At 40.4% G+C, this 16,864-nt stretch overlaps 1 protein-coding gene across 2 annotated transcripts in view; it reads left to right on the plus strand.

Annotated features, from left to right (window-relative positions):
- The window catches only part of CNTNAP5 (contactin associated protein family member 5), a 469,403-nt gene that overhangs the window by 426,515 nt on the left and 26,024 nt on the right, over positions 1–16,864 (plus strand). For both annotated transcript variants that reach the window (XR_014450796.1, XM_083153658.1), the window contains exons 20-21: positions 6,224–6,354; positions 8,256–8,343. Coding sequence is in view for 1 of the 2 variants with exons in the window: in XM_083153658.1 (XP_083009784.1) it covers positions 6,224–6,354; positions 8,256–8,343 (219 nt within the window). In the remaining variant the exon portion in view is untranslated. The remainder of the gene's footprint in view (positions 1–6,223; positions 6,355–8,255; positions 8,344–16,864) is intronic.

A 16,864-nucleotide genomic window follows, 5' to 3' on the forward strand; every position in this document is an offset into this window, starting at 1 on the left:
GGATGGCGGCTGGCGTTGCCATCGCCATCCACTGCAAAGATGGGACCTGCCCCATCTGTATGTTGTGATGTTCTATCGTTATGTTAGGTCGGAAACAGGGTCAGTACCTAGAAATCACAAATCTCTAAATATGGATTGGAATATGACTTATCTCTGTGATTCCTCATTAGATCACCAGCATGTACAGTATCTGAAGAACAGAGAATACATTGGTAAAGGAGACATTCAGTGTTGTAGCAGTCTGTGAAATCTGGGAAAATGAGCCAGACACTATGCAATGAAGTGTAATGCACCTGTATCATCAGACACACAGTAAAACTATATTTAGGCATAAGATTACTGAAATTATTATAACATTGTTCTAACAGAATGTGAGCCACAACAGAGGAATACTGTATGTACTCATTTTTCTGTCCATTGTCCTCTTGTTCAATAATGTCAATATGTACTTGCTCTCCATTCAGTGTACGGATCAATGATCTGTTTTACGCCTCGTCTGCAATTAGTTCACTGCTGGGTAAATGGAACTGAGCTCAGACAGCTGAAAACACCTCTAATGTGTGTCCGTGTCCTTATAGATACAGAATGTTCTGTACAATGTTACCTTAAGAATGTGTTAGTTGCTATGAGATGTTTGCACAAAGTTCAGCTACTGCTTTTCTGAAAATATTATTATTATTATTATTATTATTATTATTATTATTAACAACAATAAAAGTACATTTTAGCTGTGGTTGACAAAACATTTCATAGAACTGTAAAGACGTACAGTGTCTGATGAAAATGTAATTATATATCAAAGTTCTGTATTCATCTATTGAAGGATAATTAGATGACCTGGGGTGCTATAGATTAAGCAATATAACTGTTACACGGGATGGGGGCGAGAAAGTCCCAGTGCAGAGTTTTTTGGGGGAAAAATGGAAAATCTAATGGCTCCCACAGAGTGTCATGTGCGCATACATCAAACCTCAAAGTACAAAATTACAGATAACACATGAAATGAGGTGTGAAAAAAACCATGGCCACTTCAACATATCACATTGTGGGGCCTATTCAGACCTTCTAGTAGAGCAGCAAATTCGGCTCCTCTGTCAATCGTTGGGGTCTGCTCATGCAAACCGGGGTGCAGACCCCTGCTGTGAGCGCCTTCAGCAAAAATAAGATTTTCCGGGGCAATTGCTGTCTGATTGACAGGCAGGGTGGCGTTCCAGGGTGGACACCCAGCGATTCATAGGCGCGCCCACAAAAATGGGCGGTGTATCCATAGAAATGCTGGGCGGGCCCAAGGGAATGCAGGCCTTCCCCTGTCTGCTCTGGAATGGTGGCTGATGTCACATGACGTCATTGCCCACCCCCAATTTGCAGAACACCGTGCAGTCAAAAAGTCGTGGGCTTACTTTTGCTGCATGTAGAGGAAAAATCCTTCAATGGAAATAAACCATCAAAGGATTTTTCATCTGAGCCAGTGCTGTGCAGGTGAAACGTAGCAAGGGGATTCCGGTGGCCGGTGGTGTGCGTTCGGTGGGGTGGCATTAACATGCTTGCTAGGCTCCAAATAATCGCAGCCTAGTGATCAGGTCTGAATTACCCCCTATGTACAGATTCAGACTCATTTGATTTGGTGCAGTCTTAATGAGCAGTTTTGTCACATCCGATTGTTTAATATGTGTAACTGAAGATGCTCATTTGAGTTAAATGTGGTGGAGACATTACGATTTTTCTTCTAGGGGGGACGGTTTACTGTTAAATTTTGACCTTCAAGTCCCAACGCCTCCCCTTCCCAGTCCTGACTCCTCCCCTTCCCAGTACTGGCTAATGTCCCACAACATGTTGTAGTAGTGCACAGGCGAGGGGATTCGGTACACTAATGCAGTGTCAGTGTCGATGTCTGTCAACATAGTCACACAAAACTCTTGTCGCTGTTTTGACCTTTTGCTTGCTTCGACCTCTTGAACTTGTCGACCTAAACCATGTCAACCTATTTACTGTCGACAAAAACGATCCACACCCATCTAAAATGCGGTGCTGAATAACACAGTCAAGATAGCATTATTGTCATTATCTCCATACAAGTACATGCATAGATGCTATAGATGTTAAGTTAGGAACATCATCCTATCAGCAAAATTTCAAGGGCTTCTTTGCTGAAGCCATCATCTTCAGGTGACCTGGTGACCTGGAAAACGTTAACTGTGTGGGGTCCTGAGGACCGAGTTTGAGAACCATTGCTCTAGAGCTTTATCCCACAAGACAGCCTAAGACAACAAAAATTATTTAAATGTGTTCTACTGAAATATATCAATGTGGGCTGCATTTACTAGTTTTTCAAGAATGTTAAGGGTAAACAATTGTAAATTGCAATTAGGCTTTTTATTCAGACTAATACAGCAAACAGGGGGGGGGGGGGTGCTGGGTTTGTTCTAGTTCACTCGCAGAGGCACAATCACTCTCTAATAGACAAAACCATATGCACTGCAGGTGGGGCTGATGCAACATGTGCAGAGAGTTATTGTTGGGTGTTTTAATGTTTCTGTGCAGGGTAAATACTGGATGCTTTATTTTTAATCTACAGTATAGATATCAGTTTGTAGTACAAACACCAAATCTAAAGGGCCCCTTACACTTGTGAGATTTTGTCAGATTTGACCAAATTCAGATGGATTGGGCCAATTTATCTGACAAAATCTGATGTGCCTGTCTGCCAAAATCTGATGTGCCTGATGTGTAGGACCCAATGCACTCCCATGCACATTGGGTCTAACCAAGGGATTGATCCTCCTGCACATAGGATAAATCTCCAGTCAATCAGGTCCAACTTGTTGGACAACGAGTTGGACAAGTGTAAGGGAGCCTTTACTCTATCTCTGCACATGTTACATCAGCCCCACCTGCAGTGCATATCGTTTGTCCATTAGAGAGTGATTCTGCCTTTGAGAGTGAATCAGAATAACCCGCAATGTTCCTGAGTACATCATAATCAAAGGTTTTGTGAGAGCTGTGGAAGGCCTATGACATATTGCCCTCTCTCTGCTAAGAGACTCACTCGCAAAAGGCACAATCACTCGCAAAGGCACAATCACTCTCTAATGGACAAAATCATATGCACTGCAGGTGGGGCAGATGTAACATGTACATAGAGAGTTAGATTTGGGTGGAGTTTGTACTTCAAACTGATATCTATATTGCAATGTAAAAATAAAGCAGCCAGTATTTACCCTGCACAGAAACAATAAAACACCCAAATCTAACTCTCTCTGAACATATTACATCAGCCCCACCTGCAGTGCATATGGTTTTGTCCATTAGAGAGTGATTGTGCCTTTGCGAGTGAACTAGAATAACCCCCACAGTATGTTATATGTATTTTATTATCAAAACTGTATGAGAGAAACTCTTTAATATAACATATTCATATTGTTACTTTATTGTTTCCATAGATTTGTGTACATTTGTGATGTACAGAGGCAGAACTCTGGGAGGCAATGGAGTCATCTGCCGCCGGGCTCCTGCTCCCAAGGGGGCACCTTTGCTAACCTGCAAGTTTAAATCAGTTAATTGAAAGCCATCAATATTGCTTCTGTGATTGAGTTCTGAAATGTGTGTCCTCTCTACCTCTCTCTATCTCTATATTTAGATATATAGTATATAGAGATATAAATATACATTGAAGAATGGACACACATATAGATTGTATAAGGTTGTGCGTGTGTGTGTGTGTGTGTGTGTGTGGGGGGGGGGGCAACCAATATACATGTATTGCCTCCGGGCAGCTGGGACAAACTTACGCCACTGGTGATGTACAGTATAACATGATGCGTAATAATGGTTAGCATAATAAGACAAATACTGTGCTATAAACTATTTTACAAGCACAGTACGCACACAGAGGCTAAGTGAAAATAAAACAAACCTAAGCAAACACAAAACAAGACCAGAGAATTACAAATCACACGTAAACAGTAAAATAGAATTAGATCCCCAAAGTATGGCCACCTCATCAATAAAAAATAAATGCAAATATCTTAGAAGTAAATGAATTAAAAGCACTAAACAACACAAAAATATTTCACTTTAATCTGGAATGTTAAATATACATGTACTGTCTTCAAATGAGACAATCAGCTATTTGTTAGTACTGCAACAAGATAGGGACTAATTCAGTAACTAGATAATTGTTAAAATTTTACTATTATCCTAAATTATTAATCTACACACATGAAAATCACAGGAGAACATAAATCACTCTGCAGACATGTAATTATGGAGCTCAATAATTGAAAACAAGATTTGTTCCTGCAAATGTGCATTGCACTCATATGAAAATTCAATTTGCAATATATCTCATAATACAGGGCATTTTTGCAGGTTTTAATGTCCTCACCCAAAGACACTTCAGTTTTGTGAAAATTTTTTATGCGTTAAAATATACAGAAAGAGAAAGTAGTTGTCATTTATTGTTATTCACCAACATATACTAATAAGCAAATTATAATGCATTTCTGGGGACCAATCTAAAGTGGTTTATGCTATGGAAATGGTATTATTATTATTATTATTATTATTATTATTATATAAAATACAGGTGTAATTTCTTAGCTGCACATTATTCCTAGGGAGGTTTGTTTAAAACTTTTTAGCATTGGATCAGTCAGATTGGAAGCTATCGCAAATAAGGCCCTCTCCTGTCTGTTTCAGTGTAATTATGTAAATTGCTGGCTTCTCTGTAATTCTGTAATTATGTATACATATAACACTGCTAATCTGTCTGTAACAGTTTTTTCATTATCATATTTTGTTTGATTATAATGCAATTTACAGTACTACGGACCCCGTGTGGTGCCATATAGATAAAGATGATAATAAAACATACTGTAATTATATATCCAATACAGAATACAAGAGCCTGTGGGTATATTTTCTGTCATCACAGGAAGGGGCATAACTAGGACGTTTGTGGACTCCAAAGGAACATATCAAAGGATCTGCTGTTCCAATGCTTCTTATGAGACACCTCTAGGCAGCAGTTAGTCATTCTATTTCCTATATTAGTGCCCTAGCCTATTTTCTAAACCTTAGTAGTGCCCTAATTAATGTTATTCCCCATAGTAGTGCCCTAGGTTATTTCATAAACCATCGCAGTTCCCTGATTTACATGTTGTCCCATTTCATTTTTAGGGCGGTGGGGGGGGGGGGGGGGATAGGTTAGAGTTTGGCTGCTGGGAGGGTTTGGCACTTAGAAGAGGATGTTAGAGTTAAGCTGTGGGGTAGGGGCTTATGTTTAGGCAGCAGGGTAGGAGGGTTCACAATAGAAGGGGTCAGGGGGGAATGGAAACATCCCGCATCCCGTCTGCCAGTCATCCATATGTATACCGGGAAATGTATTGACTGAAAGAAATAAAATGAAATGACAAAAACCTAATTGGTTCTCATCATAACCATTGTCCCCTTTTTAGTGTACATTAATCTTCAGAAATGTGTTTTTTAGTTACGCATCTCCCAAACATTTGATGTGAAAATGTCAGTCTTTACATAAGCGATTAAGTAAAAAAGAACGATCTTCACAGACATGATTATTTTTTTTAACCCCTTGCATTTTACTCTTATAAACTCCCTATAATAATTATAATGATATTGACCAGGATTAAGCAATCATATAATTATCAATGCGATGCATACCACCACTGACCACATGCATATCACCGTTTTACTAACACTGTATGCATGACTAAAATTACAAAGAATTTTGCAGTCCAGGTTTAGGACCGTGGTCTTCAATCTGCCCATGCATCAAATGGTGTGCATGCTGTGGGGATACTAGAACAGATCCAGTTGGTTCCCTCTCAATGAGGAGGTACGATTGAAGCCCATAAGTTTCTTTAGGGCAACACCATGTTCGTCGCATCCAACCCCAGGAATCTATCGTATTCCTGGCTTAGCACATACAGTATGAGGTAAGCGGACAAACCTCTGGAAACAGAATTTTCTGAAGTTTGCCTCAGGATGTAAATATATAAAGTCGCAAACTTCTCTATTACTGAACTATTAGTTTAACCTTGTATTATGAAATTGATACAAAATGTTCTTGCCCTTTGTATGATAATGCAGAACCCTTTTATTGTCTATAAATAAAAGATAATAACAATTAAGGGCAGAATGTGTTTTACATATAGATAATAAAAATGTTTCAGCTGCTGATAATTGGTCATTGTCTGTTTTCCAGGTAGTTTACAAGTCATATATAAACTTAGCAAAGAAAGAAAGTATGTTTTTACAATTGACTCAGGGAGACTGGACAACCGAAGATTACATCATGTGACGATACGAAGGGAAGGAAAAGAGATCACCACCCAGGTAATAAACAAGTTAAACTGGTTTACAGGAAATATATTGGTCATATAATAAATACTTAGGAGGAGCGAAGTTTGCATAGTGCACATTTTTGCGCATCCGCTGGGTGTGAACGGACACGATGAACTACAAGTTAGCCATCCCATTCGCACCCACCAGTACAGAGGTGGGCATAGGGTGGCGGCAAATGGACGCGCCCATGGGAACATCCAGCATTTCATGGGTGTTCCCATGAAAACGCTGGGTATTCCTATGGTAATGAGGCCATGATGAGGCTGCCGGGGGAGGGCAGCTGACATAACTGGATGTCAGTTTCCCGGGTACTTATATGTTAGTTGGGCGCCCACTAAGCTATATGCTTAGTTTTACGCATCCCCTCGTAGGGCTCGCTACGCTCGCCATGCTTCGGGCTTGGTGGCTCGCTGCACTCGCCACACTATATAACATCAACTCCATGCTGACATGGATAGTGGGGGTATGAGCGTACTTACTATAGTGGGAGCCCAACGAACATATAAGTACCGTTTCCGCCCTGTCCTTATACAGGGCACACAAAGCTAAGGCTGAGAGTGCCTTAGTTTTGCGTGTATGCCTTTTTGCGTGGTCGTTTGCCATCGAATGATGTGGTCCTCCCCCCATGGCTGCGAATGGATGTTTATGCATAACATCCATTTGCAGCCATGCGGGTGAATTCGGCGTGTGACGGGCGGCTTGAGGCCGTGCGGGCGGCGTTAAATTCACACGCAGTGCTGTGAACTTTGCAGCGTGTGGATGAGAATAACTTCCAAAATGTATATTAGGGACATTTATATATGGTCTTTGTGGGATGAGGGTGTATTAGAATTACTATATTCTGATCACGATTATTTGAAATGGTCGTTTTTGTGCATAGTTTATATCTTAAAGATAATCCCTTTAAAATTCTTCTTAGTGCAGCATGGGCAAGTTCTTTGTCATTGCCTCTCCAATATGTGAATCCCCTATTCATTTGCTTAGAATCTCACATCATTCAAAACTATTTTTAAGTATGCACAAAAAACATTCCATCCCTGCTTCGTTTACTTGCAACTGAGGACCCTCTCTAATAAATTGATTTTTAAATATACAGGTATAGCGCTGAGTGTGAGGAGAGAGCTGCTTGCACAATGCTCTCTGAATATACAGATCGATAGGGGCCAGTGTGCCACCATTACTAGAAATGCTGTGAGTCACAGTGTGTAAAAAAAATGTATGTTGTTCATAATTAAGCGTTGCGCTGTAAAATAATAATGTACATTAGGTGCCAGTGTGTCACCATTATTAGAAGTGCTGCGAGCCACAGGGTCTAAAAAACAGTATATTTGGATATGGACCAGTTAATAGAGAAGGAGAAGCTTCCCATTACCAGTGCTGCATCTGCTTCTAGTGATGACAGTACTTCAACATCTACTAAAGGTGGTACAAGGGCAAGGAAGTACACCTGACACATATCCCCCCCCCCCCTTTTCCCACACTGCACAATAGTAGTTAAGTTATCTCTGCAAGAGAAATGAACTACTATTCCAGTTTAATTCTGCTGTGGTCAATTAACAACTAAGAAGGGCAAATATGTGTATTCCAGATGGTTCCTCCAGCTGGCACTTGTGCTCCTGGTCCTCATAGTCATCCTACCCTCCACAAGTGTTATAAACAAATTGAGTTGTGTTATTAGACTCATTTTATACATAAGATGCAAAAAGTATTAATGTTTAAATTGTTTAATTTCAATTGTATTCTGAATTGGATTTCAATTTATAAAAAAATAATGTTATGTAGTGTGAATGATTTTTTTTAAGCTGTATGCATTTATTGTTTGATGTTCTATGTATACAGTATTTGTCTCATTCTTGCATTCAGAAGATTAAATGCTATTGTTTTCATCTTAGATTGACAAGATAATTAAACAACGACATAATTTTTCATCAGAAATCTATTTGAAAGCAAAAAAATCATTGACTTTGGGGAAGATTATAGGTAGGTGTCAATTAAGGTATATTTCATTACTTGTCTAACTTGCTGATGGAAGAACACATAAGGGGTAACTCCACTCAAACATGATATACCCTACTTCGCATCATTATACGGGTTATTCCGATTCACTCAGAAGAGGCACAATCACTCTGTAATGGACAAAACCATGTGCCCTGCAGGTGGGGCTGATGCAAAATATGCAGAGAGAATTAGATTTGGGTGGGGGTGTACTTCAAACTGATATCTACAGTATATTTCAGAGTAAAAATAAAGCAGCCAGTATTTTCTGTGCACAGAAACAATAAAACACCCAAATCTAGCTCTCTCTGCACATGTTACATCAGCCCCACCTGCAGTGCATATGGTTTTGTCCATTAGAGAGTGATTATGCCTTTCCAAGTGAATCCGAATAACCCCTATGTTAGGTACTATAACTCATTGGAATATCTGCTGATTTTTGATATATGAAGACCTGCCAAAAAGTCCCTGATACAATTTATGTTGCAGATAAGTAAATACCTGGTTTTCCTTAAGAACAGATGTAACAATGAACAGTGGACCTCTGCTGTCCTTGTTTCCATGGTCATACAGGTTACTAAATAATGGCCCTTATTCTAGTTCACTCTTTCTGACAAAATCCTTCTTAGATGGACAAAACCATGTGCAGATGTTACTTGTGCAGAGATAATTAGATTTGGGTGGGGTTTTACTACAAAGTGAGATCTATATTGCAGTGTAAAAATAAAGCAGCCAGTATTTACCCTGCACAGAAACAAAATGACTCACCCAAATCTAATTCTCTCTGTACATTTTAAATCTGCCCCCCCCTGCAGTGCACATGGTTTTGTCCATCTAAGAAGGATTTTGTCAGAAAGAGTGAACTAGAAAAAGGGCCAATATTTGTACCTAGATAACAGTATGTTTTGAGTTTCCAACTAGCAGTTTTAGGTTGGCTGAGACAGTTATGCCCAGTACACACAGGGCGAGTGAGCCTCTCAGTGTCGCTCAGTACAGACCGCTTAGCACACAGTGATGCACCGGAGATGTGCGCTGAGCGATCTGTCATGCCAGTGTTCTCCAATGAGAAAACACTGGTGATGACTAGATTAATACGGTATGCAGTATATATCTAGTCAGGTGACCGCACATCGCTGTCGCCAGGGGCTATACACATGGAACAATCTTTGCTTCATTTCTAAGCAATCTAGTCAGATAGCTTAGAAATGGGGCTTTAATTACCCTTGTTACAGTGTTATACAACATCAATTTGAGTAGACTTGATCCCCACTTTTACATAATGGAGCAGAGGCGGACATTTCTTCGGAGGATCCAGTATTCAGTAATGTTACAAATTCCGAGATAATTTATCGGTTGAATTCTAATTGCATATTTAAAGCTACATGCAATGATTTAAATATTATACATTTATTTCCTGTATACAGCACCTGTGGATAATTAATCTAACAGTGATACCTCATATCAAAAGTGTCATTGAATGGCTTGTCAGATTTAACACAGTTAGGTATCATATTGGCCTACTTCAGAGATGCACATAAACCTGACGTTTACACACATGTTTTCAGATCTTACAAAAACAAGAAAATTGGCAGCGCTAAGTGATACAAGAATTATATCGGGATTGCCTTAATATATTGCATTTATTTATGAAAGCATATAAAAAATTGACATGAATATGAAAAATAAAAAAATGGATGGATTAAAAAAGTAAAAGTTTCTAATGCCCCTTACTGGCAGTTTTAAGCTAGAAAAAAACTGCCAGTGAGGGGCATTAGAAACTTTTACTTTTTTAATCCATCCATTTTTTTTTTCATATTCATGTCAATTTTTAATATGCTTTAATAAATAAATGCAATATATTAAAGCAATAATTTGAGGAATTTCGGCGCTCTACCCCTATATAAATGATGAATGGAGAGAAAAGCTTATTCTCAAAAAGCTTTTTATTTGGTGCAAAATACAAGGTGATATAAGCTGATTAGTATCAGATATATACAGTGAGTTGAAAAAAGCACGTATATAGGGATCGAAAGTTTTTCAACTCACGTGCTTTTATCAACTCACTGTATATATCTGATACTGATCAGCTTATATCACCTTGTATTTTGCACCAAATAAAAAGCTTTTTGAGAATAAGCTTTTCTCTCCATTCATCATTTATATAGGGGTAGAGCGCCGAAATTCCTCAAATTATTTCCTACCTCTGCAGACTGATCTTCTGCACTTTTCTAGCAGCAAACCCCGCACATTCGCACTTAGGCCCTTATTCTGGTTGGTGCGGTAATATCCGCGTGCGTTCGTGCCGCCGATGTTTTGTGTCTGCGCATGTGCAGAGGCGTCTCTGCGCATGTGCGAGCGGGGCGTACGGCAAAATCCCGCATGAAATGTGAACACTCCGACCAGGGGGTGGAGAGGGGCGTGAAGGGCTATTTGGGCTTATTACCATATGCGTACGCCCCGCGTTTCATGGGCGTTCCCATGCAAACGCTGGGCGTACGTATGGTAATGCGGCCGTGACGCACGTGTAGGGGGCGGACATATGACATCGCCGGATGTCAGCTGCCCGCCCAGATCCCTGCTTTTGCACGGAAAAATGTCCGTGTGGTCTGAGGTTGCGGGAGCTGGTGGACCATTCGTTCCTGCATTCGATGGTCTGCGACCATCGAATGATGGGGGAGGTTCCCTGAGATGGAGGAGGCGTATTCCATGAAAAATACACGTGCGGTCCGTTCGGCCAGCTTCTTACCGCGTACGGACGGAGTTGGCGATCCGTACAGAAGGCGGGGTTTCGCACGCACGGTCCTGGCCGCATATTCGGATCCGGCCGCACCGATCAGAATAAGGGCCTTAGTGCGCAGTTTCACAACCTACCTCTATATATTAAAGCAATCCCGATATAATTATTGTATCACTTAGCGCTGCCAATTTTCTTGTTTTTGTATGTTCCATTTTTGTGGTGCACTATAGCCACTCTCTGGCAGCAGCTCATATACATATATAAAAATTGGAGGCACCTCATATAAAGCGCCTGGTTCTCTTTTACCTTGGTAAACGAATCCCTTTATGTTTTCAGATCTGTCAGACAAGGGAGGTTCAATGAGCATGTGCAGTACTGGCAGTGCCCAAAACTCTGCAGTGTGAATGATATGCTGATGGCACTTGGGGAGGCAGCAAGGAGCATACCAGAAATGGGGCCAATGCATCCCTGCTTTCTGGGTGTGCAAAAACCAGAGGCTTTGTCCTCGGACCCAACTTCATTTACCCTGGCTCCATGATTTAACTTGACATCATGAGTTATTCAGGTGTCCGATGGTCATACAGTTGATCCATTTCTGCGTCAAAGGACAGCTTTACCGATAACTGCATTTTCGGACTGTTGGCCTAATGATTGTGTCAACCTAATGACCTGTCGCCCTAAACCCATGATGACCTAGACCCATGTCACCCTTGACCCATGTCGACCTAGAACCATGTCAACCTATACCCGTGTCGACCTAATGGTGTCGACCCAATGCTTGTTGACCAACATACTGTAGACCAAATGACCGTAATTATTCATGTATAGTGCCTAAAAGTATTTTTTAAGTACCTAATCGTGTGAGCTACCAGAACAATCAGGTCTGACTTGTCCTTAGAACAAGTCAGACTAATGTATGGGGGGCCTTAACAGTATAAAATGAGCAAAAACAAGAAACAATGACTTACAGTACAAGGGTATTTAGGACAAGTACATGGAAATTGAGAGAACACTAAAGTAAATATTAGGATGGATGAGATCTAGGGTTAGGTGCAGTTCATTGAAGTAAGGAATACAAAATAAATATATTTACTCTAAAGGGGTGTACACACGGAGAACTTTTAAAAGGATATTTTGACTAGATAGTCAAAATCTCCTCGAAGGTTAGCCAAAATCTCCCTATTTTTCTCCTGCTTAAGGCCCATACACACTGGGCAACTTTGAGCTAAAAGTCGCTCAAAACAGCAGTTTTGAGCGTCTTTCAGCTCAAAACTGCCCAGTGTGTATGGCCCAGCGATGAGCGGTGAGCGCTGCTGCATGCTCCCGCAACATCACCGGGAAAGCCGTTCATCTGCTATGCTATGCAACGCCGTCCTCCCCCCTCCGTCGGCGTCGGGCAGGGGGAAAGTTGCTACGTGTGTATGCACTGAGCGGCTTTCCCCGCAGCGATGATTTTCATCATCGCTGTCCATACACGCTGGGCATGGTCGCCCAGTGTGTATGGACCTATAGTCAATATTGTCTAGCAGAAATTGCTTAGTATAGATTGACTGTACAGGCAAGGCAATTTTGACTAGATCATAGACTATCATTGCTTAGACAAAATTTGCTTAGTTCCAATCTCCAGTGCCAAAATCTCTCCAAAATCGCTTAGTCAAAATTGTCCATTAGTCAAAATCTCCCTGTGTGTACACCCCTTAAGAAAGAATAAAGCAAATGAGGAAAGAGGGTCCTGCTTGTGAGAGCTTAATTTGAGAGCCTTAGGTTTATGCTGCTCCAGAATAATACAAGATGAAGAAGCATCCCCCCTCCTTAGCAATGCATTGTTTCTGTAAAAGCAGATATACTCCATACGTGCCAGTGACATAGGGAGATATACTGCAGAGTGGGGCAGCCGGGCAGGCCATTGGGGAGGACTAGAAAGAATGAAGGATGAAAGTGAGATTCTTTAAAAATCTGCTGTTATTTCAGTTGCTTTCAAGTGCTCTAGAAAATATTACATATCAACATTAAACATCCAAATATTTCCTATTATACATCCTCAATACAGTAATTGCTAAATTTTATTTAATTCTTGCATTTATGGTTTACATTTAGTGAAAGGATTAAATACATAATACATTTCTATTCAGAGTAATTAGATTTTCATTAGAAATTTCTATACTCTGTTAAGCTCCTTAACATTCCTTAACATTCCTGAATAAACAGAACATTTAATTAATTGCATTTATCAGTGGATGGTAATTCAAATTATCCTGATCCCAACAGAGATTTTATTTTATACTTAGCTATAGACAATGTAACTTGTACAGTACATAAAGTAAAAGGTAAAACAAGTGCTACAAAAGTAATTAGAAACCTGCCTAAAACAATCAATTGAAAGTTGATACCCCTGAGAAGTGAAAGCGCACTATAACATATGTTAGGTTTAATTAATAAGAAAATAACATACATACAGGCTGTGCTTTGTTGCAGTACTAATCTGAACCATAAAAAATGACATATGGTGGTGCAGCAAAGGTGGAACTTGTGCCTTAAGCCTTTTGTAAGTGAAATTAAGGAAATGCTCAAAGTGGGTGTGATTTTAAAGAGTTATATATGCAATAGATGCTAATGCTGTGTACACACGGGGGAGATATATTGCTCAGCCATATATTGCTGAGCAATATATGGCTGAGCAATATATTGCTCAGTTTCTACTTTACATCAGCGACCAGAGATGGTCGCTGATGAAAAAGAAACTGCCGGGGGGAGCCCGGCAGTGGAAATCAGCTGGTCGCAGGAGCATGTTCCTGCGACCAGCGATCACCACAGGGGCAAAAACGGGAGCATGCACCCGGCGATATATCGCCGGTGCACACTCCCATTGCGGGCAATATGGTCGCTCAGCGACCATATTTCCCGCGATTTTGCACAAAATCGCCCCTGTGTGTACGCACCTTTAGCATATGTAATACACTTATTTATTATAATGATGTTTTTAAAGAGTGTTTTATAATACTATAAGCAGTGCTCATAGTTTTCTTCTGAGATACATGAGACTATATGGCCATTTAAACAGGAATGCATAATATTAAGTCAATATATCAGAACTCAGAGTAATTAACTGCAGGCATTGTTTTTTGTGGTACATATACTTCTGCTTTTTCTCCATAACTCACATTTCCCATGTGCCCACACAAACCATTTTTCATCATATGCAGCCACTCCATCTTTCTTCCATGTTTGCCCTCATCACACCCTTCCCTTTCTCCTCCTCTTCTGCAGATAATGCTGGATGTGATGTGCAGTTATGGCTTACCATTACCATTAGCCATATTCTGCAATACTATGTGGCATTAAAGACACTTTTGTATTGGGTTATACAGATCTGGATTTACCCAGATCTCAAAATGGGCTCTTATTGGCTATCCGACTGTCACATGTTTTGGAGCCAATACATGTTATAGCTGATAGCCAGTAAGATCACGTTTTGAGATCTGGTTAAATCCGGGTAAATCCAGATCTGCACATCCCTACTTTTGTATCACCATAATTAACTACAAGAATGTGGGTTTTTTTTACATAACATCACATAATAATAAACTGTCTATCATATCTTAAAGCTATATCTCTATATTATGACAAATATATAAAAATATATGTATTGGGACAATGTAGAGTGTCTTTGTCCATGTGAAAGTAGAGTCCCAGGGTTAGCCATGCCCACGCTGTGCCATGAACATTATTCCAACCAGGCCAAACTTCAATTAGTGCAGCAGATGCATTGATCCCAGGGCCCCTGGTGACGAAAGGGCCCATTGCTGCCACCTACTGCTGTTTGGCATATTGTGACCTTAGGTTGGAGTGGACGGGATATAGTCACTAGGTCGACCCTATCTATGTTGACATGCGTTGGGTCAACCAATGAATGCCGACAGGGCTTAGGTTGACACCTGAGATAGGTCGACATGGCTAACATTGTTGAAAAGTTGACACAAGCATTAGGTCAACAATGACAAGGTCGATAGTCGAAAGGTCCACATGAGTTTTTCACTTTTTGTCCAGATGTCGACATAGTTGCGCTCGCTATATATTATGGCCTACAGAATGAGTGCCTGTATTATGACATATAGAGGAGTGTATGAGTCTTATAACATATAAAAGCAGTGTTTGTATTAGGTTATAAAAGGAGAGTATATTTTGACATGTGGAAGGAAGGTCTGTGTATTATAACATATAGCAGCAGTTGTGTATTGTGACATAGAAAGAGTGTCTCTGTATATTATTACATTCTATATACAGTATTAAAAGGCTAATGCTGCTCTGAACATGTATGAGGGGAATTTATTTATTAATGTACAGTTTCTTATATAGCGCAGCAGATTCTGTTGCACTTTACAATTGTAGACAGTGATAAACAAACTGGGAATTCTAGCGCTTTGTGTGCGGTGGCAACAAGATGGCGCCCAACAGAGTAATTCAAGTGTTCTTCCTTCAGCCACGCACAGCCGCTGGTGCTGACATTACTGTTACGTTGTTCCATTATTTTGACAAGCTGCGAACTAGTATGAAATGGATTTCTATCATGACCTATTTATTATTTATTACTAACAGTTTCTTATATAGCGCACACATATTCCGCAGCACTGTACAGAGAATATTTGAACATTCACATCAGTCCCTGCTGCAGTGGAGCTTACAATCTATACTCCCTACCACATGTACACGCACACACATTAATTCTAGGGTAAATTTTGTTAGGAGCCAAGTAACCTACCAGTATATTTTTGGAGGGTCTCTGTATATTACAGTATAACATATGACTGTGTATTATGACATACAGTATAGAAGCAGTGTCTGTCTGTATATTATGATGATATGGAAGAGGATATGAATGAGGCTGATTCGCCAGGTTTTTATGGCGATTTTGTGCTGTTAGGCGAATTTTTGACTAAAACGGTGAATCACCCTATTCAATGACCAGATGGCGAATACATTTCAAGGTTTTTTTCGCCATGATTCACCGAGTAGCAATCGCTATGTTTTTATGGTGAAGTGAAATGTGAACTTTTAAAATAAAGTGTTTTTTTTTTTACATTTGGTGTCAAAAAATCAGGAATTTTATTCTGAGGAGGGGCATGCTATTTTTATTCATGTGCTGTAAGCAGATGAATATATATTTAATTTAAAAAAATAATATATATATTTTTTTTTTTTTACACCGACCAGCCAGCAGGGGGCCGGAGCCGAGCCGCTCATTAGATATTCATATATTCACTTCACCCGATCATTATATACTCATGATCGGGTGTAGTGAATATACGCGGTCCCCTGCTAGCACCCCCGGGGGGCAGCCTGTGCTGCCTGGCACCCGGGGAGCCCATCTCTCCCCCCACAAACGTTCTGGGGCAGGCAGGGAGACTTCCATCTCCCTGCCTGCCACCGTCCTCAGGCTCCCTGCGGCGTTCGCAGCAGGAGCTCAAATTCGCCGGTCAGGGGCAGCGAGCCCCTGACTCGTTGTATACCGGAGCCGGCGAGGCTCCAGAACGCGGCGAGCAGTGGCGAATGTGCAGCGAATCCTAAACAGGATTCGCTGCACGTCGCCGGTATTCACATTGAATACCGCCCAATGTCTGGATATTATGACTTGGTAGGAGTGTCTTTATAATATGATATAATGTATAAAAGGAATGTCTTGACCTATGGAAGTATCGTATTCTGCCAAATTTCTAATATTCTAAGTTTACAATACATACTATTTACACTCACATAAATGATAGCTGCACT

The sequence above is a fragment of the Crinia signifera genome, chromosome 7 (genome assembly GCF_055691185.1).
Source record: "Crinia signifera chromosome 7, ASM5569118v1, whole genome shotgun sequence".
In the NCBI taxonomy this organism is placed as follows: domain Eukaryota; kingdom Metazoa; phylum Chordata; class Amphibia; order Anura; family Myobatrachidae; genus Crinia; species Crinia signifera.